A 24,917-nucleotide genomic window follows, 5' to 3' on the forward strand; every position below is an offset into this window, starting at 1 on the left:
AGGAAGCCCGTCTCGCGTTCCTGGTTAACGGATTCGCCACATTTGGGAGTTGGAATTTAAAATGAAAATTCCAAGTTCCGTGTTCCGGAAGTCCTTTCCGTCCAGGGAAACAGAAGCAGGAGAGACTCTGGGCCCTTGGCTATTTTTTTTCCCCCTTCTGGCTTTCACACTGCTTATAACCCAGCGCGCCGCGAACTGGCGTCGAAAGCCACGACGCGGACGCACAGGCCGCCGCCCTCCGTCGCGCAGTCGCGGCGCGGCCGCTCCCTCCCGCCCACGCCGGGTGGCCGACGTGGAAGTTGCTGGCTGACTAGAGGCTTCCAAGGAAACCGCCTCCGAGCCACCGGAGGCCACGACGAGCGGAGGTGGCGGCACCGGGGGTCCAGTAGAGTCGCTGCCGAGGCCGGGGCCTGTCTCTGACGATCGACGGGGGCGGACAGGCGCTTCATCATGGGTGAGGGGGGTCTGAGGAGGGGCTGCGGCCGCGGGCTGGGGACGGGCGGAGGAGAGGGGCCGGCCTGGGCACCCGGAGGAGCCGGCTTCTCACGGGGCGGGGCGCTGGGACCTCCCTCACCGGTGGGGGTGGACCTGCCTGCAGCGGCCGCCCCTGCCCCTTTCCCGGTCCCCTGAGCGGGGTCGGGGTCAGGGCTGCGCCCTGGGAGCCGCCCGAGGCCTCTCCCCCGGCCATGGACGTTCCCCTCCGCTCCTCGGACCCAGTTGGACGCGCTGGGCTGAGTTGGGCTTGCAGAGCTCGGCCGTGTCTGTCCCAGGTTCGCTGCGGATTCTTGGGCAAAGGGAGAGCTGACCCCGTAGTGGAAGCCGGGTTCTCCCTCGCTGGTCGCTGGGACCGCGTCAGTTTGGAGGAATCCAAAGGGAGGTGTGGCTCGCAATTTTGTTCCGTGGCCTCCTTGCGGTTTGTCGGCTTTTCTGCAGCGTTTCTGGTAGAGAGTGAAGTGGGGGAAGGAAACGGGGAGGGTCTTACTGGTTAGGGAATGACATTAGATCGCAGATTCTGGAGTGCCATCACAAGCAGCAGGTAAAAGGAAGCCTCCTTCCTCGCTAGAGTCCAGAAGGAAATTACAGATTCTTTCACTTGTTTACAGCTCTGTCATGGAGATGGCGAGTCTTGGACTTATTTAAATCCCTCCCCGGTTTCCTAGGGATTTTACTTCCTGCCCTGGAACATCGCAAGCACTTTTCTGTCTTTTTCCATAACCGCCTTCAGTTTTGCTCTTCCGCTTTAAAAAAAAAAATGTGTGTGTATATATATATATAAACTTGTAAAAGGTAGAAAGAACTTTTTCAAGTCCCACCCCTTCTATTGCACTTTCCCAAGGTTCTCTAGCCCGTGTGTTCATTTTTCCAGACTCGCAGCTCTTACTTGTGCCATTTCTTTGTCAAATAGCCACCTATTGTGGAATGGCATCACTTCTGTTGTCAACTTTTAAAATACTGTTTAATGTAACTTCCTTTCAATATAATGGCTTTCGGTGGGAAAGAGTCAAACTAAAGTGCATTTTTTTTGTAAACATAAAAGAAAAAATATTTTTAAAGCTTTATTTGTTGTTAAGAGAATAATAAAGACTCTTAAATTTCCACCTTCCTTACGTTTAGGGTTATTTTACTTAAACACAATCCATTTCTAGAAGGACTTTTTTAATGTTAATTACTCCCCCCCCCCCCCCCCCCACAGCTTTACTGACTGATGATTGACAAATAAAAATTGTATGTATTTCGATGTACAACATGATATTTTGATATAAGCATACCTGTGAAGTAACAGTCAAACTAACACATCCATCACTTCACATAATTGTGTGTGTGTGTGTGTGTGTGTGTGTGTGTGTGGCGAGAACCTCTGGAGATCTTGCTTAGCAAATTTCAAGTGTATACTAAATTATTATTAACCTTCATCACCATGCTGTACATTAGGTCTCAAAACTATTCATCTTTTGACAAAAGCTTGTACATCTCTTCCTTTCTCCTATTCCTCCACATCCAGTAACCACAGTTCTACTCTGTTTACAAGTGCTTTTCTATTACACTGTACTTTGCATATAGGAAGTTTTCTGGAAATATTTCATGATGCATTGAATGTTAGCATTATGTTTTTCAATGAGTTTTCTATAAGAATAGTTTTTATTTTGGGCTTCTGTGTCTCACTTTTTGTTGTTGTTGTTAATAGAAGTCTTATCGGTTAAAGGTGATGATACTGCTGCTGTACAGCAATGATAATTGTGTTTCCTATGCAAGGATCTCATTGTCTCCCTGTCATTCAGATTTGCCCTTTGGTTTTAGGGGTAGTGGGGAGATCATGCTAAGGTGCTCATATTCTCTTTATTGGAAAGTGAACTCCATAAGGGTGGTGGTCATATATCTCTTATTTTTAGTGTATCTTCTGTGCTTGTCTAATACATTATCTAGAACATGGTTACAATCAATAGTTTACTTGTTTTGTGTTGAATAACATATTTCAATGGGAGCAAAAATACACATCTATGAAACCAGGAAAATAATATTAAATTTGATGTAGCTTTCAAGGGGCAAGAGTAAATGTTTTGTGGACCAGTTCAAAAAATGATACTTAATACATTTTTTGCTTTTATTATTTTTTTAGGTGGCTTTTTCTCAAGTATATTTTCGAGTCTATTTGGAACCCGGGAAATGAGGATTTTAATTTTGGGATTAGATGGAGCAGGAAAAACTACAATTTTGTATCGATTACAGGTTGGAGAGGTTGTTACTACTATTCCTAGTAAGTATGATAAATTATAAGAGCTTTCTCTTTTCTATCTAACATAATTTTATTTTTAATTAATAATATAATAAAGTAATTGATAAGGATATTGTAAACTTCTAGTATGAGCATATTGTTGATAACACTTCTAAAAAATATATATTTGTGTACATATATTTTTGTTGATTTCAGAGAGGAAGGGAGAGGGAGAGAGAGAGAGACAGAAACATCAGTGATGAGAGAGAATAATTGGTCGGCTGCCTCCTACATGTGCCCTACTGGGGATCGAACCATGACCTCGTGGTTCATGGGTCAACACTCAACCACTGAGCCCCACTGGCTCGGCTGTTTAAGAGTATTTAAATTATGCCTCTAAAGTTACTCAGTCATTCAAGGTATTTCTTTTTAGTACTATTTGAATTTAAAATTACAAAAAGAAGGCTAGCTTTTATGAAAGAACTTTTAAAACTGTGACATCTTTTTTTCTTTTTGCCACCTTCAATAAATTTCAGTTCCCTTGTTTTTTGATTCTCAAAATTGCCCATCACTGCTGTATCTGTCTTGGTCATCATCCCTGCAGTGCACATAACCCAGTGGATTGTATTTCAGTGAATGCTGATTTACACCACACTTTATATATATATATATATATATATTTTTTTTTTTGCAGAGAGGAAGGGAGAGGGATAGAGAGTTAGAAACATCGATGAGAGAGAAACATCGATCAACTCCATACTGCACACTCCCTACTAGGTATGTGCCTGCAACCAAGGTACATGCCCTTGACCAGAATCAAACCTGGGACCCTTGAGTCTGCAGGCCATGGCTCTATCCACTGAGCCAAACCGGTTAGGGCTACACCACACTCTTGTTCTTTGCATAGAAACTGTGTTCCTAATCTTGGTGAAGATGGTGATTACACTCCTACCCAAGTCTAAGGAAGACATTATGAACTTTTTAGTTTTTTGCTCCGACTGCTTATAATAGTACTAGAGGCCCGGTGCACAAAAATTCGTGCACTCGGGGATAGGGGGAGGTTCCTCAGCCCAGCCTGGGCCCTCTCACAGTCTGGGACCCCTCAGGGGATGTCCACCTGCCAGCTTAGGCCCGCTCCCCGGGGGGATTGGGTCTAAGCTGGCAGTCAGACATCCCTCTGGCAGCCCTGGAGCCCTCGGGGGACATCCTTAGCACTGCTGAGGAGGCGGGAGAGGCTGCTGCCACCGAAGTTGCGCTCGCAGCCATCAGCCTGGCTTGTGGCTGAGGGGAGCTCCCCCTGTGGGAGTGCACTGACCACCAGGGGGGCAGCTCCTGCATTGAGCGTCTGCCCCCTTGTGGTCAGTGTGCATCATAGCGGCTGGTTGTTCTGCTGTTAGGGTAAATTTTCATGTTACCCTTTTATTATATAGGATAGTTATTTTTTAGCTAATAAGCATACTTGCTAGATACACATATGAATCATTTACCAATATATACTAAGTCTAAAATAAAAATTAATTGTTCAGCTACAGCTGTCAGTTTTTACTGTGCTTTTTTTAAGCTTATAAAATCATAGTAAACTGTATATATAACTCTTAATTTTCTTTAGCATCCTTTGCACTTTCTCTTAGATTCCTTTCAATGAAAATGGTGGTATCCTGCCTTATCTGTGTGGTATCAGGGCTCCACCCAAGAAGGATAGCTGAGGAAAGGGATGGGATATCTCCCTTTTGGTCATCCAGCTGTGACCTTATTACGGGTGGGTGCTTGAGGAAGTCTGCAGAGGGTCTGTGAAATTGCCAGCATTGGAGAACTCAACTTCCATAAAGCAATAGCAGCCATTGCTGTGTCCTTACCCACTGAAGTTTAGAATCTGGGCTTTCTTGATTTTGTTCTGTTTATTTGCTACTTACCAAAATTCAGATTTTTAGACTACATCTACAACTGTCCTTTTAAATATAACTTTCTGAACACTTTTGTATGTTAGTATTGTATTATGAGAGAAGTTTAACATAGGATTTCTATTGAGCTAAAAATTACGTATTTGCAGAGGAGACTGAGGATTCTTATATAATCTGAAGGTGATGCTGATCTCTTGTTAATTGTGTGTGTGTGTGTGTGTGTGTGTGTGTGTAGCATAGCATACTGACTTGTCTTTAATGGAATATCTCAACCACTAATGTAATTCAACAGTTATCATTTGTTGCAGAAACTCAATTAGATTGAGTACTTTGAAGGTAGAATGCATTAGTGTCTACATAAACTACTGATTTATCTTCCAGCCATTGGATTTAATGTTGAGACGGTAACATACAAGAACCTTAAATTTCAAGTCTGGGATTTAGGAGGACAGACCAGTATCAGGTACGGAGCAAAGATCAGATTATTTTGTGGTATTTAACATCGGCTCTTGTAGGGTTAACAGCAGTAAACCAAAATATATCTTCTTTTGTAATTTAAATGGAAGGCACCTAGTGGTTGTTTTTTTTTTGAAAATGATTTTTATTTTTTTAATTAAATTTATTGGGGCGCATCCTATATAATCCTATCTAATAAAACCCTAATATTCAAATAGACCGAACCATCGCTATGATGCACACTGACCACTGGGGGCAGACGCTCAGCAACAGGAGCTGCCCCCTGGTGGTCAGTGCACTTCCACAGGGGGAGTGCATCTCAGCCAGAAGCTGGGCTCACAGCTGGCAAGCCTCTCCCGCCTCCGTGGCAGCACTAAGGACCCCTCTGCAGACATCCCCTGAGGGGTCCTGGACTACAAGAGGGTGCAGGCCGGGCTGAGGGACTCCTCCCCCAGTGCATGAATGTGCACCGGACCTCTAGTTGGCTAATATTCTATAGGTTTCAAGTGTACATTTCTGTATACATGATCTGTATATTGCACTCTGTGCCCAAGTCAGATCATCTTCCATCACTATGTATTTGGTCCCCTTTATCCTTTAACCAGTTAACTGCCACATGTCCAAAACAGAAACCATCCCCACGTGCCATGATATTTTGAATTTAATTTAAAAAATCAGTTTGCAATGAATATTATAAAAATAAATATATTACAATTTGGGGGTTCTTGAATATTTTCAGTTGAAAATTCTCACAAAAAATGATTTTAAAGTTGGTGTATAGACGCTTATGGCAGGCAAATGGTTAATTTCCCCCACCCCCAACTCCATTCCCCTTTGGTAACCAGTATATGTTGTTTTGTCTGTGAGTTGCAGTTTTATATTCCACACATGAGTGAAATCATGTGGTTCTTAGCTTTTCCTGACTGACTTATGTTTATGATAATATTCTCAAGGTCCATCCATGTCGTCACAAATGGCAGTATTTAATCTTTTCTGATGGCTGAGTAGCTACCTAGTTTAAAATGAGGTAAACCTGCCTCTTCTCTCAATTGAATTAAAATCTAAGGAAACCAGTTCTTCAGATATCACTTAAATGAAAAATGTTTTCATGAGACTCAAGATTTAACCTTTTGCACTCGGATGTCGAGTGTGACTCCACACGGTTAGCATCGGTAGCAGGAATCGAGAAAAAAGCAAGCGAGTGCAAAGGGTTAATGTATTTACTAAAGAGTCCTTCATTTAGTTCTTGCCAGCCCCTTCCTCTGTGAGACAGACTATTTTAGAATTCATAAAAATACCTTTCAGGCCCACTACTTGGGGCTAATGTGAACATAAATGCCTAGGGGAACTCAGGTCTCCTGCCCAGCATTCTGTGCTTGATGTGGCAACTGTAAGTATGTGGTGACTGTCGGTGGTTGCTCACTATGGTTCCACCTTAAAAGGTTAGTAGTGCATTCCCCAAATGTCCTGCTTCCTTTTAACATGTTTTATTTCTTAAAGCACTTTTGATTCTGTTTCTAACTTTATGCATTTGACTCTTTTGCGTCTTTAGTGATCAATTTAATGCCTATTACATAAAGTTATTAAAAAATTTTTTTAGGAACCCATTCCTCTTAATTCCTAGTTAAAGATTTATAAGATACTAGAGGCCCAGTGCACAAAAATTGTGCATGGGTAGGGTCCCTGGCAGCTGCCTGCCTGGGGGGCCACCCTTCCCCATCCCCGATGCCCACGATGTTTTGTGCCGCCCCCTGGTGGTCAGTGCACGTCTAACACCTGAATGGTTGAACTGCCTGTAGGGACAATTTGCATATTAGCCTTTTATTATATAGTTTAGTGATCAGGTCTGTGTACAACTTTTTAGTGTTATAGGTTATAAATAGATTTTTCTCAGCCTAAAGTTTGAACTTCTGTGAGTTAATGTTTATTAACATTCTTTCCATCTTCATGTCTGAGGGATATGATATATATCAATTGGAAACACTGCATCATTATGGTAGTGATTTTAACATGGGTGGGACCAAATTGGCAGGTAACTACCACCTGCCTTGCCAAGTCCTAGCATGAAATTAACATATCAGTTTAATCTTTTTTCAAATAATAATATAGTCTCCCTTTCTGAATTTTCTTTAGGCCATACTGGAGATGTTATTATTCAAACACAGATGCCGTCATTTATGTAGTAGACAGTTGTGACCGAGACCGAATTGGCATTTCCAAATCAGAGTTAGTTGCCATGTTGGAGGTAAGAAAATCTTACTAAAATGTGGGGAAAACATTTACATTTGCTTGCTGTTTCCATTATTTATTATTACATGCAGGAATAATTAAAAGGAGAGCAGGGATTTCTCCCACCCTCCATGCCTTTATTATAATTTTCTTTTATGCATATTATTTCCTACTCCAGAAATATTGTTGGGTAGATGGTTGTAGACCCCAAAAAATCAAAATCCAGCCTTGTAACTTTCTTTGAATGATAATTCTTGACTTCTTTTAATTGGTTTAATCAATAAATATTTATTATGTGATATAAAACACAGGTAAAGTTGAGTCAGAACTATTATATCAAAACTTATTGATAAAATTGTTTTACCTTTTTCATACACAAAAATAAATTCTAAATGGAGTAAAGAATTAAATGTAGAAAATGACAGGCTGTGTGCTTACACTGACTGTACAGAAATAGGAGGCAGAGTAAACCTACCCCATATACACCTCAGCTCAGGCTCTTTGTCTGGTCTGTATTGTGAATGGGGAGACATTGAGTCAAGGAGGTTTGGGATCTGACTTGTTTTCACTTCCCCTGGGCAAAGAGTAGATGGTGGCTATAGCTTTATTTGAGACATGGCAGTTCAGCCAGGGAGTGAAAAAAAAAAAATGTAGAAAATCGGTATTTTCTACTGCTTTCTAATTCAGCTTATTTAGTAAATAAATTTATACATTTAAAGTCACATTTACACATAGTTCTATACCTGCTTTAAAAAATGAACTAAACATTAAATCGTGGATGATTTTAACTATAAGAATATATAAGAGGTATGTTTAAAATTTCTGGATAGAAAAGTTTTTTCTAAATCAAAGGATTGGAAAGAATTACAAAAGAAAAGATAGATTTAATTCTATTCATACTAAAAATCCCCCAAAGCTCAGATGCCAGACAATATAAATTAAGGTAAAACGGAAGCAGAGACACTGTTTTATTACAATCAATGACTAAGGATTAGTGTATTTGTTTATTTATTTATTTAAATATGTTTATATTGATTTCAGAGAGGAAGGGAGAGGGAGAGATTGAAACATCAATGATGAGAGAGAATCATCAATCGGCTGCCTCCTGCATGCCCCATACTGGCCTGAAACCCGGTCACATGCCCCGGACCAGAATTGAATCCCAGGACCCTTCTGTCCATAGGCTGATGCTCTATTCACTGAGCCAAACCAACCAGGGCAAGGATTAGTGTTTTTAATAATACCAATATCTGCCACTCATTATATAGATGAGCAAAAGGCATAAACTATAATTCACAAGAGAAAAATATATTGCTAATAATACATTTTTAATACCTTAATCTATAATAATAAAAGGGTAATATGGTAATTAGACCGAACGTCCTTCTGGGTGTCAATCCGGACATCCTTCCGAACGAAGCCGGGGCTGGAGCGAAGCCTGGGTGCCTGGCGGCGCAGCCAGAGGAAAACAACCCGGGTCCTAGGTACCTGGCGGCGGTGGCCAGAGGGAAGCAGCTCGGGTCCCGGGTGCCAGAGGGTAGCCAGTGCCAGCAGCCGGGGGAAGGAAGGCAGGCCTACTCTTGCATGAATTTTCATGCATCAGGCCTCTAGTAATCATATGATAGGATGCTATGTCTGGAAAAGTATATAATTTCTAGTTCTACCAAGGCTGCATTGAAAATAGGCACTATCATATATACTGTTGGTGGAATTGAAATTGTTAGAGTTTAATACTGAAAAACAGTCATATAGTTTATGGTGCATGTAATTATAGTGTAGAGTATATTTAACCTTTTTTTGTGAGAAAATTTTGCTTGGAAAATCATGATTTAATGTTTAGTTTTAAAGCAGGGCATGTAACTGTGTAAATTCAATTTTAAATATAGAAATTTATTTACTAAATAAACCATAAATATCTGAATTACAAAGCTGTAGAAAATACTCAAAATGTTAATAGTGACCATGTTTGTGAGGTAGGATTGGGGTAAAGCTTCTTTTCTTTGTACTTCTCTATAATTTCAAATAATTTTTAATGAACTTCTCTATAATTTTCAAATAATTCTTAATAATTAGGAAATGTACTTTTAAAATATTGTTTTTGGGGCATGTCTACCTAAACTCAAGGGAGCACATTGATGAAAGGAAATTAAGTATCTTCTGATTTATTTAGGAAGAAGAGCTGAGAAAAGCCATTTTGGTGGTATTTGCAAATAAGCAAGACATGGAACAGGCTATGACTCCCTCAGAGATGGCAAATTCACTTGGGTTACCTGCCTTGAAGGACCGAAAATGGCAGATATTCAAAACTTCAGCAACCAAAGGCACTGGCCTTGATGAGGCAATGGAATGGTAAGCATCATGTTTCTAGAAGCCATCTGTGCGTGTGTGTGTATGCAGTTATGTACACATGTAATTTCCCTTACGTCTTAAGGATGAAATTCATATTACTTAGTGGCTTGTATTGAGTTCCTCCAGCCTTATCTTCCACTTGCCTTAATGTGCTTTAGCTTTTATTTCAACCATACCTATCTGATTACAGTTAGAAAACCAGCTTTCTGCCATTTTTCTATATTTTTCCTTCCTTATTTTAGGCTCCAATTTCTTACCCTTTGGGACCTTGGTTAAGGCTTTCCTCTTTTCAAGAGTCTTTCCTGACATATCTCCATGCCCACTGCCTTACCACACACACACTGATGTCCTCGTCACAGATCAGTGATACAGAACTTCTTGCACCGTCTCATAATTGATTTGTATATCTCATTAGATTAGCTCCTTGAGGACTGAGACTAGTTGTCACCTCTGAATTATCCACATCTAGCCCTGCTGTAGAAGTAGCAGCCTGGAAAGTAGGTTTTTTGATTATTCATTCAAAGGATAGACAAAATGAAAGCTAAAAGACCTTCGAAATCAAGTCCATAACTTCATTTTTCTAATATAACTATCTTAACCTTTATCATTTAAAGTGCTTTGGAGCCCTAGCTGGTTTGGCTCAGTGGATAAAGTGTCGGCCTGTGGACTGAAGGGTCCCCAGTTTGATTCCAGTCAAGGGCACATGCCCGGGTTGTGGGCTCAATCCCCAGTAGGGGGCATGCAGGAGGCAGCCAGTCAATGATTATCTCTTATCATTGATGTTTCTATCTTTCCCTCTCCCTTCTTCTCTGAAATCAATAAAAATACATTTTAAAGTGCTTTGGAACCCATCTTCAGTATAAAGTTTATAAATGATGATACTCTACCTGAATGTTTGAAGTTAAATTTATGAAACCGTTCATTTTTCTCTTTACAGGTTAGTTGAAGCATTAAAGAGCAGACAATAATCCAGTCACTTCTGCTCTTCTGAAATGAAGACCGCATCTCATGTCCCTTTGGAAATAGTTAAGTGTGCTTCACACTACTAAATGTTAGAGCTGTGTATGATTGTTGGCATATACTGAACTGACTACACATTTGTAATAAATATAAAAAATATTTGGTTGGAAGGATAGCTCATCGTGATTGAACCAACTGACTGGTCTGTATGATGTAAAATATTCCTTCCTTGCTTTCTTGTATTATTAAGGTATATATTCTATTTGTGTGGAATTCTTATTCAAATACAGTCTTATTAAAGAATGCACTCTTATCGAGGGAAAAAAACCCTATTTTTGAATGTGGTTGCAGATTGTTTGTATAAACACTAATAAATATCTTAGCTCAGAGTTTTTCCCTCTAAAATGAATTAAATTTTTCCAAAAATTTAACTCAATAGAGTAGTCTAGGAACATAGTGTGAGTAATATAGTTTTCATTTGCTCAGTAACCACTTTATTTAAACTGTTTCATTTAAAAGCTTTTGGATATAGGCATGAAGTTGTAATAATTACTGATGTATCTCTGTCATTGTTATTTTATAATTGAAAAAATTCAGTGTATATTGATACCTAGCCAATTTTCACAAGAACCCTGTGATGTACTAGTAAGATAGGACAGGTTGTAATGTAATGTTTTTGTTTTATGGACGTGTCGAGTCTTGGGTTGATAGCTTGGCTTGCCCAACTGCTAGTAAGCTGGGAGCCGGGCTCAAAGTGAGACTTCAGGGTCAGAAGCTTGCCCCATGAACTACACCATATGTAAGTTCAAATGCTATAACTCCCTACATAAAATTATGCTAACTGAAGTAGACTGTACATTTAAAATAATGCCTGTAAATTTATCTGTCCATACTAGTAGAGGTAGTAAAAACAGTCCTAAATGGTTATATTTGATGAATGAATTCACAACACATTAAAAAAAATTCACATTGAAGGAAATAAAGATATATTTTAAGCATTGTAAAAGATGTTTTTACTGTCTTTCATTCCTTTTATCTACTTGTAATTGGACATATAAATTTGATTGGTGAAGTAAAAATTTTATTGGTTCCAGGGAGAAATTGAGCATTCTTGGTTTTGGAAATTAGGTTTACTTGTAGGCTATCAGTTATGGTCAAAGGAACTTTTCAAACTGCCCATTCTACCACAGAATTAGCTCCAGTGAAACAAGTAAATATAGTCCTCAGTAACTACTAAAATTGGGGAGAAGTTTTTTCATTTTTTAAGTTGGATAACTGCATTTAAGATATTAGATGCTGGTAAAGTGAGCTTAGTACTATTGTGCCCCTCAACTTTCAGAAACACTAGGGGTTTATTTCCTGTCCCTGTCACTGTCCTACCAAATGTTGGCCTCTGGCCTTCCCTCACACTTTTGGTCATTCTCTCCACTCTAATGAATGTGGCTTTCTCTTTTTGTCTGTGGGATTTACTCTTCTTATTTTCCAGCACCCATTCCTAATTTGTTTGGTCTCAGTGTCAAGTGGAGAAGTTCAGGATCACTGTGAAAACAGAAGTATGGGGAAGTGAGGCCATGACGGGCAGGTGCTGTCCAGCACGTGGCCCTCACCGTCTTGAATTCTGAGGAGGGCCCAGGAAGCTATAGCCAAGTTCAGCACTTAGATGATCCTGATCCCATTGGTTTATTGCAAAGAATAAGATGGGATAAAAGAGCATACACTTATTTTAATATGGTATGAATTATAAGGCCCTTGTCTGGCAGGAAACAACTATATAGGTATGTTACAGGAGTTGAATGTTGGTATTAATAAAAATCTAAAAAACCACACCAACCCATGAGTTCTAGGCACATGTGGCCATTCCTTCAGGTTTTTTTTCTCTCTAAAAAACAAGAGACTTGGACAAATAATATCAAAGGCATGTTTTAGTTTTAACATTGTTTTACAACTGGTTGTAGGTATGCTATGACGTGATTACACTGAAAATTAAATTGGAAGTGGTGGAATTGTCAGCAGGATACTTGAGATGCACTTTAAATTGTGAAAACGTAAGCTCCTTGGGGGCAGGGACCTTACTTTATTTACTGTTAGTATCCCTTGCATCTAGTGTGGTGCACCTGGCACATAGTAGGTGCTCAATAAATACTAATTAAAACAAAGCTGTGCTCAATATCCCTGAGGTATTTGTTCTTTCTGATTTTGTCTTAGTGTTACTTTTAATTCTGAAAAATTGAATAAAGCAATACATGCATTCTAAATCACTTAAAATTAATGGAAATTGGCCAAGTTCCCCCACATTTTTCCTTTTGGCACATTACACACTCCTTGGAAGTGTAAGAACTCTTGTTTGAGACACAATCTACATTAAAACATAGGTGCTGAAGTTATGTTTGAACATTTGATTCAGATGCCATATGCTGTACTACTCTTAACTCCATCATTATCCTATACTAGAGGCTCAGTACATGAATTCGTGCACAGGTGGGGTCCCTCGGGGTGCCTGTGGGGATTGGGCCAAAACCTGCAGTCCAGTGCTGCCTGGGGCTCCCGCTCATCCCAGCCCCACTGTGCCTGCCACGGGCTCGCGCCCACTTAGTCCTGATGAGGAGAGAGCCCGACACCCTGTGTCTGGCACCCATCCCGAGGTTGGGGGGGTGTGCGGGGGGGAACACAATTGGCCTTCTGGGCAGGCGTGGGATCCGGATCCGACCTGCTGACGTTTGTGCTGGTTGTCGGGAGCCATCTGGCAGCTACTCTTATATCATTTCTTCTTTGCGGAGTGTCTAGGGAGGGGAAGCGGCCGTGGTGCCCAAGGCCGACTCCCAGGAGGCTGGCGGCACTGTTGGGATCATGCCAGCGGCGCGGGTCCATTGGTGCTTGGCCTGTTCTCCGGAGATTGGAACTGCAGGACTACTGAGGGAGGGAGTGGCTGCCGCTGGGCTGGTGGGCCACTGGGACGGACGGGTTGGTCAGGGTTGGTCAGCTGAGCAGCGCTCCTGCTGTGGGAGCGCACTGCCTATTAGGGGGCAGCTCTTGTGTTGAGCGTCTGCCCCCTGGTGGTCAGTGCACATCATAGTGACTGGTCGTTCATTTGCTTAGGCTTATATATATAGATAATAAAAGGCTAATGTGCTCGCCAACATTGATATTTGTCAGCTTTATCAATCTGAAGGTTTCTAAATGGAATTTGCATTTTCCTAATTATTAACGAGGTTGAATACAGACAGGAGTGATTTAAAAACATTGAACAACTAGACATAGCTGATGTAGGAGGACCCCCTACCAGTACAGATAGTAACCCTTTAACTTCTGGCGTGGGGGTCTCAAGGTAGTGACTGTTTACCAACCAGTACATAAGTACTTTAGTACTTAAGAATATAACATATTGGGTAATTGTTAATGTTTAAGGACCATTTATATTTCTTCTGTGCAATGCCACTTTTTACTGGATTATCTTTGTTGATTCACAGGGATTAGTTATAACCCTTTATCAGTATATACCATATCCTAGTCTTTTTCTAAGTAGAAGTCTTAATTATAATGAAGTAGAATTTACCACATGTCTCTCCTATAGATAGCACTGTGTCTCACTTTTGATAACTCACAGGAGAAGCCCCACACTCTGTTCTCTTTTAAGAGCATCATGGCTCAGCTTATCTTCTGTATAAATTTTAGAATCAGCCCTAGCCGGTTTGGCTCAGTGGATAGAGCGTTGGCCCGTGGGCTTGAAGGTCCCGGGTTTGATTCTAGTCAAGGGCACATACCTTAGTTTCAGATTCCCTGGCCCTGGTCAGGGTGCATGCAGGAGGCAACCAGTCAATGTATCTCTCTCACATTAATGTTTCTCTGTCTCCCTCTCCATTCCACTCTCTCTTAAAAAACAAAAAACAAAAAAAACAAAAAAACAATGGAAAAATATCCTCGGGTGAGGATTAAAAAAAAATTTTTTTTGAATCAGCTCGTTAAGGTAATATGAAATATAAAATATAAAGAACTGGGGGTTTTGCTCAGTTATGCATTATCAATGGGATCCAGCTTGGGAAAGAACTAGCCTCTTATGATACTGAACCTTCTTATCAATGAATATGTTTATATTTCCCTATTTGTGCAGATTTTTCCTAATGTCTTTTTGATGAAGTATAATAATTTCCTACAGAAGGGTATTATAAATCATATTTGACTTAGCCCTAACTTCTATATTTTGTTTTGCTGTTTTAAAGTACTAGTGTATCTTAAAACTTTTTTAAAACTCTGTTGCTATTATTGCATGCTTTTTAGACAGTGAAGATACAGTAGTATTATAAAATGTTTTAATTAAAAAAATACGAGCATGATTATATTAAACTGTATAATATACAATCTCTGCCAAAGTTTAGCTTAAATAATAAAACCTGCCCTAGCCAGCTTGGCTCAGTGCATAGAGTGTCGGCCTGCGGACTGAAGGGTCGTGGGTTCGATTCCGGTCAAGGGCATATGCTTGGGTTGCGGGCTCGATCCCCAGTAGGGGGCGTGAAGGAGGCAGCCGATCAATGATTTTCTCTCATCAGTGATGTTTCTATCTCTCCCTCTCCCTTCCTCTCAAATCAATAAAAATATATTAAAATAATTTTAATAAAACTGCTGTGACTTCTGAGTAGCAGATACACTGGAAAGTTCATGAGACACTGTCAGCACAGGGAGCACATTACTCCACCATCGCTAAATCTTTCAGGCTGTGGCTCTTTTGTCTCTTGGCCTTATAGCCAGGTCGCAGGAACTCTATCTTTCTTTTCTTTGCTTCACTTTTACTTTTGTGTTTCTTCAGCTTCTTCTTGGCGGCAATGTCAGGATTAGTTACAAACTTGAAAAAAGAATAGAAATTTTCTATTACTTTTAAAGTAAATGTTAAACTAATAAAAATCAAATGCACATATGGACCATTGCATTCACCTTCAAGCATCACAAATGTGTATACGCCCCACTAAAGAAAATCTGGAGCCCCAGCTAGAACGTCCGCACTTCTCAAACACAGCCAGTTCTTCTTCCTCCCTGGGTCAGTGCGCCTCCCTGGGTCAGTGCGACACATGTGTGCACACACACCCCTGGTTAAAAACGGTCACTAAGCATAACGAACACGCCGTGTTGTATTTTCAAACAGCAAACTTACCTCCAGAGCCTTCCTCTTTTTCCGGAGTGCCCTTTTCTCGTGAGCCTGCTTCTGTACTGAGGCGAAGGCTAATGAGAAGCTCTCCAGCCCAACCAGCTTTTTGAGTAATTCTATGATTTCCTGGGATAGATTCTTCAGCAAAGGATCTGTTCACACACAGAATAATAACCAGAGACAGTTACCTAGGAAAGGATACATTTGAATATCTACAAAATCAACAACATGCGAAATTTAAACTCCTACAGCATTATCACTTTTATTACTTGAACATTAAACGTTAATCTGAAACTAACCCCTACACTTCTGAGAAAATCAGCAGCAGAAGTGTTGGACACAGCTCCCAGCCACCATCTCATCCAGGATTCAACGAGACCAGAGACCAAGAAGCCCACTTCCTAGCAGAATCCTGGCTCAGAAGACATTAATTTGAGAAGTGGACAGCACTGTTGTGGGTTACACTTGATTAACCTGCTCAGCTCTGCAGATGTGGGGAAAGGTAAGTGTGTTTCTCCAGGCCCTCGCTCATTCACAGGTCACAGAGGCTTACCTCTGGCCATAACTTCTGTGTGTGTGGATTACAGACTGCTTTGTGAAGCTCACGAAAAGCTTCCCTGCCTCCTCTCTCCAAAATGCAAAGAACCCAGATTTTTGCATCAATTTCAGGAGAGTTCAGTGTACCTTGAAAATAGTTTCTTGAAAATAGGTACTAGTCCTTTTCTCCACTGTTGAACTCCCAGTGCCTGTCAAATATTAGGTGCTCATAATATGATGGCTGATGAGAACCAAAGCAGACCTGACCTTCACCACTGCTTTGCCTCTTTAAGAGGAAGGAAACTCTCAAGGTTGTAGGATCACAGCAGGTCCTGCTTTGACATTTACTTCATTTGCTTTATTTTAAAACTTTTTAACATCTGCTTTACTTTCTCTTTCCAACCCCCAATTTCCTCTTTTCTTATTAACAAAATAGACATTTTAGGATCAGTGAGGCTGATAGGAAAAAGGGAGAGATTTAAACTGAATATTATTTCATACTTCTGCCTTATAATTCTTGAGAATTATTTCACAGTTCATGATTGTTCATATAGCACTATGAGGTTTAGAACCACCCCGAGTTATAGTTTTCTTTGAATATTTATGCCTAGGAGTAAAACACCTTTTAGGAAACGTTCACTCTTAGACACAAGAAAGCAAAACGAAGTTAGTCAAATATAACACAAACATGCCTTATTTGTTTGCTATTAATTATCTTGATACCCAGCAAGTTTTCTTTCTTAACATAAACTGGCAGGGAGGGAGAGCAGAAAGGAAGAAGGAAGCATTCAGGAGGGAGGTGCAAAGTACTCAGAAGAGGGGCCGCGGTTACCCTGGTCCGAATAGGTGCTGTTCAGTTCTCGGAACAAAGGAGCTATGATCTCTGGGAGATACGGCTTCACCTTGTCTACTCCAAGATCCATCGCCACAGCTCCGAGAAACTTATAGATGCACGTTCTCTGAAAATACACATCAGAAGTGTTTCTCTTATACTTGCAGCCATACAAATAATATAGGAAACAAGGTCCATTTGGGCGAAGATATTACTGCTTCAGTTTTGGGTGCAAAAGTTCTTAGGAACTTGGGAGAATCACTAACACCACTAAAACACACACACACACACACACACACGCACACACACACACACACAAGCCACGCTGAGTCACTCTGTATATGTATCGCACCTTTAAGGGGTTTCTAGGTGAGTAAGCAGCTTCCAGTTTTGCAATCCGAGACAACTTCTGGATCAGCCACAGCAGCGTGGCTGGCTTGCTGTGCTCTTTCTTCCCCTCTTCATTCTCCTCTTTGTCAGATTCCGCCTTCCCATCTGCATGGGCCTCATGTCCTACTGCCTCTCTGGCCACACCACCTGCTACAGCTTCTTGTTCTTCCAGGCCTTCTTTCATCTGCCCTTGCTTATCGCCAGAATCAGGTTCCAGTAAATATAAGACTTTAGCTACGAACAACAAATTCTTAACAACCTAAAAAAACAAAACAAAAGTGTTGGTATGCCAGCTGAGATCACACGTTAGATACAGCATTCACCTAGTTTCTAGTTTCTTAGTTTGCATTGCTCTGTCTGGTCCATAACGGCTCACAAGAGACGTGCAGTGCCTTGCTCCTATCCATATGCCACATTTGTGTTCCCTCACCACTCCAGTCCAATTGCGCTATCAAAAGAGAAAAGGGCGCAGCAGACCAACTATTCAAAAGCAATTTACATTTACTGCATATTCATAAATGCCTTCTCTATATTTAATTTTACATGTGGTTAAACTTTATAATATGGAAATATATAAAGCTTTTTAGTGATAGAATTACTTGTCTTCTCTTAAGACAATTCTCAGACCACCCGGTAGCAAGAACATTACTTTCTCTTCAAATACTAAGAAAAGGAATTCAGTATTATAATTTAATATGAAAATAATTAGTCACAATGTGGAGTAGATAAGACTAAAGATGAAAATATTTAATAAACAGTCTCCCACTGTACTGTCTGTATCAGGAATTTTAAATGCAGCCAAGAATATTCCCCCAATGGATCCCAGAGTCAATTAGATATATGGGCATAACTGAACATGTATTTGAGTATATGTTTATATTTCAGTTAATTCCCCAAGCATTAAACTAGGGAAAACAAAACAAAAACCAAACACCAAATGTGAGCCTTTTCCTAGACTGTTGGTAGAATAGGTCCCTTCTATTTAACTGGATAGGATTATGATACTTACCTGCTCTCCTTGAGACTGATCCAAGAATTTGGAATGTAACTGATGGCAAGAGGCCAGGGAGATACTTTTCATCTGTGAAAACAGACATTGGCAGATACAATACAAGGCATTTCTGAGTGGATTTGGAGAGGGGAAGGTTCATGGCTAACCCTTTGCACTCGCTTGCTTTTTTCTTGATTTCTTTATTCTAATGCTAACCGTGTCGAGTCACACTCGACATCCGAGTGCAAAAGGCTAAAAACTGTGTAACAGTTCCCTTCTACCTGCCACAAACATTTAAGCAGAGAGATATAGATTGTGATCTCTGAGATTACTAAAAGAGAACTTTGCAACACTCCAATCCTTTTTTCCCCTCTTCCCTTCTCACTCTTCTCATTCATCAATATATACATAGTTCCCACTATGAGCCAGGTATTGTGCTGCTCCTGAGGGAATCAGAGATAGAAATAACATGGTCCCTACCTAACATTTTCATGAACCATGACATCATTAATTATCCATAAGGTTATGAAGGAGGCAGGACAGACAGTATTAGTCTTATTTTCCAATGTTGATAACTTAGACATTAAGATAATGAATGGTCTAACTAAGCAAAGCAAAAGTCTGACTAGATTGATAGCCTAAAAATTACCTTTGAAAAACCTTGGCCTTGAGGGTGACCCCTTTCTGGTTCCTAAGATTTCTATAGACTCACATAAGCAACAAGGTGCTGGCTGGAAGGATTTCTCCCAAGGTCTAACCCCGGATATTACATGAACTAGAGTGAACATCGCACACGGGTCACAAGGGAAGAAAGGCTTTAGAGAAACCTTACCTTTTGGTCAAGGTCACTTGTTAGGAACCGGACTGCTACAGGCTCTGAGAGCTTCCTTTTCGTTTTTTTGGCATTCTGTTTTCTAATAAGCTCCTCTGGTTGGCAAGAGGCAAAGAGCAACCCAAAAATCTGGGCTGCAGTGAGCCACACCCAGTTGTGTGGATGTCTCAGGTGAGCGTGCACGTGACCTAAGGGAACCAAAATGCATTCTCAGATGTCAACAGATTTCTGGACTCTGGTGGTAAACAGAACTAACTTAGGCATTTCCTCAGTACCTATGATGTGCCTGGATTGGGGAACTGAACATGAGGGGGCAATGAGGTGAGAGACACTGGGAACAACTAGCAAACCAGCTCCTAACGTGGTCAATGACACGGGAGAGGTAAGCCTAAAACAAACCAGGTCCATAAGAACTACTTTCAGATTGGAGGGCGATAAAGGTGGCATTAACATTTACAATTTCTAAATTAAAATTAATGTTTGTGTATATACATACATACGTACAAACATCTGTTTCTCATAATTACTGAAATTGGTGGCTCCAAATAGCTGACTGGAAAGGTATCACTTACGATGCTTTCTACGTGCCAGGCACAGGGCTTTTAGACCTCACAACAGTTCTGTGAGGTTGGAATTGTCATTTCCATCAGAGATTATAGATGAGGAAATGGATGTGTTCGAAGGGCCAAGTGATATGTCAAGCTGTAAGAGGCAGAACCAAGTAGGGACTCAGAAATGATACTCCTAAACAGGATTTGTTAAAGGCCATACTCAAGCTCCACGGCCACTCTCCATACACTGCACTTGGAGAATACAGTGGAAAGCCTTGTGGTGCTGGGAAATAAGATTAAAATTCTGGTTGAATCATGTCATATCTGAGTTTTAGTCTCTGTCGCTGTATTCATGAATATGGTTTTACTTTGGTTCTACATGATCCTTTGTAATAATCTGGCCATGTCTCAGGGGAGCCATACCAGAGGAGGCCATGTATTTCTCACAGGATCACAAGTTCTCTTGAAACAGGTGGGTACTTAAAGCATTCATTCCAATGTCTATTTTCTACTGACTAAACAAAATTGAATAATTTAAATTAAAAAATCTGAGATATTTTTCATTTAAAGAGTGACATATAACTTAAGTATCTCACAAAAATGACATGGTTTAATAAAATATGGCATATTTACATAATGGACTATTTATAGCTATTTAAAGGGATAGCTATTAGTATAAACAGACAGGATATAAAAGTTTATATGGAATTATGCAACCTCAAAAACAAAAACAAAACCCAGAAAGACTGAAGGGAATATATACCAAGTTATTATCAAGTAGCAAGGAGGACTTTGGGGAATATTTTCAATTCTTATACTCCTCCATAATTAACATTCTTTATTTTATAAATGAAATGTATTACTTATAATTAATATGTATGTATACACACACATATATATTTAATCTCCCCCCCCCCACAAAGAAACATTTTCACTGTAATCAATGTATACAGGCCCTTTAAATCTTTTTCTTATGGTCTTTTCCCCTGACATTACACTTTCTTAAGTATTCATATTTTGATTTCCCAAATTTATTTTCAATAATTCTATCACAATGTGCTTATTTTTAGATTTAAAGAAAAAGACAATACTTACTCCAGATTTTACCCAAAGTCTGAGAGGGCTTGGTGAACTGAATAATATTACATTCCTTGATGAGTTTACTTATCAGTGTGAGAAAACTAAACAGAAGGCGATCTGCAGCTTTTTCTTTAGTCTCTTCCATGATCTAAAAACAGGATGGATGCAAATCAACCAAGACAATAATTGCAAAGCATTTGATGGACATTTTTATCCCAGCGTGCAAATGTACATCAGGATTTCTCAACCTCAACACTACTGACATTTGGATTGCGTAATTCTTTGCTGTGGGAGGCTGCCCTGTGTACTATAGGATGTTTATCAGCATCCCTGGCTTCTAACCACTAGATAAATGCCAGTAAGACATTGCTAAATGTCCTCTGGGAGCCAAAATCACCCTGCTTGAGAACCTCTGTCATATACTGTGGGAAGAAAACTTACTCTAGTCCACATTTAAAAAAGATCCAACTGCATTGAACTATTGCTTTTATAAATAAAAAAGCATTTTTGGACACATTATTTAATCTATTAGCTGTTATCACCTGAAGCAAAACTACAAAAATTAGCAAAACTCTCATTCCCTAGCAAAGTAACTTACCTCTTCAAAGTTTCCAGGATCAATTTCCTTTTCAATCACAGGGAGAACAGTTCCAAGTCTTCTTTCAAAATCGACTCCTTCACTTTCCACAAACACTCCACAGACCAGCGCAGCTAGCTGTCTACTTAAGCTCTACCAAAGCGAAGCCACCAAAAGACAATGTCAACACAACCTGGGAGGCTGTTTCCAAAACTATAAAATGAAAGGGCATGATTCTGTTCTCAACAGTTCTTTATGAAACCAGAAATTGATGGAAAATGGATCATTGGTGACAAGAATATGGAGAAATCTTCATATCCAAGAAAAACATTTTTAAAAAGTGATTCATCTTTATCCACTGAATAGATTTTTTCTCATTTTAAATGTTTAAAAAATAGAAAAGTTTCATACCACCCTGCCACGCCCCACCTTCTGACTTTAATACTAAAACCAGTATTACGTTAGGATGTGTTGTTTATATTCCACAAAAGATGGGCCAGTGTTGATAGTGGTAGAGTCAGCAAGTGGACACAATCACTGACAAAAATTACATTCTATCAACTGAATAAGCAAAATTGGAAACGAAAGCACTCATCAATGGGGGCTGGCTAAGTGAATTATGACACATTCTTAGTAACTGGCTGACATTAACCATGTAGTGGGAATACAGGTGATTCTTATGTTACATCTACAACTTATTACATCTTCTGAAATTTTACTATAAGATTATGAACATAATCAAATAAAAATAATAAAGCTATTTGGGAAAAATTAATTCAACAATGAATATGTGTTCTTATTTAAAGTATAAACACCAAAAGCTAAGAGTTTCCATTGGAATATGGTTCAAAGCAACCCTAACCTTCTTTGCTCCAAACCAGGTGGTAACCATATCGAAAAGAAAATCTTTTTTCTCAAGGTTGATTTTACTGAGTAAGGATTTGATCGCCATGGATGCCATCTTTTTACACAGGGCAGAGTCATCGTTCACCATCATTAGACAAAGAGGAATAAAGAACATCCCACAGTTCTCATGGAGCAGTCCCTAAAAGAAAACGGGCACATATGAGCACACTGAGACTGGAATCCCAAGATGCCCCACCAAGGGAGGACCGTGGGCACCCGAGGGCTCGAGGGAAACACAGTTACCAGTTTGTCTTTGTGAGAGAGGATACCTGAGGGAACGTGTCAAAGAGATAAGCAATCATTTCCAAGGCGGACTCTCTCCCGGTCTCATGTTCATAACTAGGGCAAGAACAGCAGGACTTGTTAGTATCTTTTAAATTTACCAACAATTATTTTTAAGAATTTAAAATATTGTCTCAAGATGCCAGTCTATTTTTTAAAAAGTGGAAAACACTCCATTTTCCCAACTGCTGTGCAGTCTTACATGTACTTCTGTTAGATCTTTACCATTCTCCTCAGTGGACTCCAGTGACAATCAGTGGTCATACTGAAGTGAAAGCTACTCAGAACTGCTACAACGTTTGCTAGTTAAGTCAGTGACTCACAGATCATCCTCAGAGAATATGCCCTTATGTTTAGTCTTGTTCTTTTCAAGACAGCCGCCACATTAAAAGGAGAGAAGAAACTTCCCCACCGTCGCTGCATAGTTTATGGCTTACACTTACTTTAGTTGAGCGAGCATGAATTCCAAGTTCGGTCTCAATTTATCACCCAGGGGATAGTCAAGAATATATTTCAGAAAAACCTAGGAACAGAAGTCACACAGAAGATGATTGGGATCCTATCACTCTAGGATTCCTATTTCCTAAGCTGCTTTCTGGGATAGGCTGGTAGGTTAAAAAGACCTTTCAGAAGAGTGATCACTTAGGCCAGTGGTCACGAGCCGCGGTTTGCCACTCTGTTGACTAATGAGTTTGCCGACCACTGACTTAGGCAAGCTTGGCCTCCTGAGTTGAGAACTGGACCCCTTCCTCTCTCCTCCCACCTTACTTACCCAGGTCCCGCCCTATACACCTAACCAAGAGTCAAGTCCTGGCCCAACCCTGGCTTGGCTGTTTAGGGCTCCAAATCTAAGCTCACATGATGGAAACTCTTCTTGTTCTGATAGGTGGTGTGATGTGGTGGACTGAATATGGACTGTGGTTCAACCCTGTATTTCCCCGTAAGAATAACAATAATGGTGGTAATAACATTAATACTGATAATAACTATTGTACTTACTAAATACCTTCTATGTGCCCAACACTGGGTTGTTTCCCAGGTAATTTTCATTACTTCCTTAGGAAGTAAGTGATGTTGACCCATTTTACAGATGAAGAGAATGAGTTTGGCAGACAAATAAGTAACTTGTTCAGGTGGCCATGCCTAGTCTATCCAAATGCTCTGCTTTCAAACCATATACTATTCAGCCTCTTTTATTAATAAACTAGAGGCCCAGTGCACGAATTCATGCACACTGAAAGAAAATTAATTAGAAGGTGGCTGGTGGGGTGAGACTGCCCTGGAGCCAACCTCCCACAGTCCCTTCCTGGACAGCTGCACCTGGGGCGGTGCTGTGGCTCAAAGGGCAGCTGCAGAGTGAGCAGGGTCCCTCCGGCAGGTGGGGTCCCTCGGCCTGACCTGCCGTGATCAGCCGAAACTGACTCTCCAACATCCCCTGAGGGGTCCTGGATTGCGAGAGGGCAGTTCTCGGGTGACACACCCCGGAATCGGGCTCCCTCCTCTCTGGTTCCGGGGTACGTCACCGGAGAACTGCAGCTGCCAAGTCACCGCAGCTCGGCAGCTCCTGCATTGAGCACCTGCCCCCTGGTGGTCATTGCACATCATAGCTACTGGTCAGATGGTCACTTAGCCTTTTATATATATAGATTGTGAGAACCAGGCACATCATTAAACTTTCCAGGCCTGTTTTTCCCCCCAGCCATAACTGGGGATACTGAAGTCATGTATTCAAAGTGCTGGGCACACAGCTAGTGCTCAGTAAGTAGCAGCTAGCTCCCCTTCGTAAAAAACAGTAGTTAAGGAAACGTTTGCTCAAGACAAGCTTCTTTCCTTTCCTCCCTGGCCTCCTTAGCAGCCCAAACACTCATTTAACTCTGAGTTCATATTTCCAGTTCAGACCCTTCCACCCCCTGGGCTGCTCCCGTGATGAGGGATGCACACAGGTCTGAACACAAATCTGCTCGTGTCACTCCCCTGCCTATTGATTTCAATTGTTTTTTTGCTATTCTCAGAACAAAGCCCTAAATCTAACAAGACCACAAGGTCTCCTCTAACCTGGCTCCCTTCCTCCTGTCACTTACCTTCATTTAGCTCCCAAAAAGCTAAGCTCTTACCCACCTCAAGGCTTACTTCCTCTGGCATTTGCCACTCCCTTCACTTGGAAGGTGAAGCCTTATTCTTCCGTCGAATCTTC

The 24,917-nt window shown here is 40.6% G+C and overlaps 2 protein-coding genes across 2 annotated transcripts in view; one reads left to right on the top strand and one right to left on the bottom strand.

Annotated features, from left to right (window-relative positions):
- Positions 1 to 242: 242 nt before the first annotated feature.
- On the top strand, positions 243 to 14,465 carry ARL1 (ARF like GTPase 1). Its single transcript, XM_079774025.1, has 6 exons — positions 243 to 454; positions 2,618 to 2,755; positions 4,996 to 5,077; positions 7,204 to 7,315; positions 9,470 to 9,648; positions 10,586 to 14,465. The coding sequence occupies exons 1-6, from the start codon at positions 451 to 453 to the stop codon at positions 10,614 to 10,616; spliced, it is 546 nt and encodes a 181-aa protein (XP_079630151.1). The 5' UTR covers positions 243 to 450; the 3' UTR covers positions 10,617 to 14,465.
- Positions 14,466 to 14,531: 66 nt separating this feature from the next.
- The window catches only part of UTP20 (UTP20 small subunit processome component), a 91,845-nt gene continuing 81,459 nt past the window's right edge, over positions 14,532 to 24,917 (bottom strand). The window contains exons 52-62 of the mRNA XM_079773390.1: positions 23,167 to 23,246; positions 22,711 to 22,780; positions 22,398 to 22,580; positions 21,557 to 21,688; positions 20,974 to 21,106; positions 19,328 to 19,515; positions 18,514 to 18,585; positions 17,467 to 17,763; positions 17,115 to 17,241; positions 15,752 to 15,897; positions 14,532 to 15,445 (exon numbers count right to left, since the gene is read on the bottom strand). Of these exons, the coding sequence (XP_079629516.1) occupies positions 15,290 to 15,445; positions 15,752 to 15,897; positions 17,115 to 17,241; positions 17,467 to 17,763; positions 18,514 to 18,585; positions 19,328 to 19,515; positions 20,974 to 21,106; positions 21,557 to 21,688; positions 22,398 to 22,580; positions 22,711 to 22,780; positions 23,167 to 23,246 (1,584 nt within the window). The 3' untranslated portion in view covers positions 14,532 to 15,289. The remainder of the gene's footprint in view (positions 15,446 to 15,751; positions 15,898 to 17,114; positions 17,242 to 17,466; positions 17,764 to 18,513; positions 18,586 to 19,327; positions 19,516 to 20,973; positions 21,107 to 21,556; positions 21,689 to 22,397; positions 22,581 to 22,710; positions 22,781 to 23,166; positions 23,247 to 24,917) is intronic.

This window comes from Cnephaeus nilssonii (assembly GCF_951640355.1).
Source record: "Cnephaeus nilssonii genome assembly, chromosome: 6".
Classification (NCBI taxonomy): Eukaryota; Metazoa; Chordata; class Mammalia; order Chiroptera; family Vespertilionidae; genus Cnephaeus; species Cnephaeus nilssonii.

Excerpts from the sequence above, each read along its gene's own strand:
- ARL1 (XM_079774025.1), top strand. Across the intron at positions 5,078-7,203 it reads GGAGGACAGACCAGTATCAG|GCCATACTGGAGATGTTATT; the intron begins GTACGGAGCAAA and ends AATTTTCTTTAG. Across the intron at positions 7,316-9,469 it reads AGTTAGTTGCCATGTTGGAG|GAAGAAGAGCTGAGAAAAGC; the intron begins GTAAGAAAATCT and ends TGATTTATTTAG.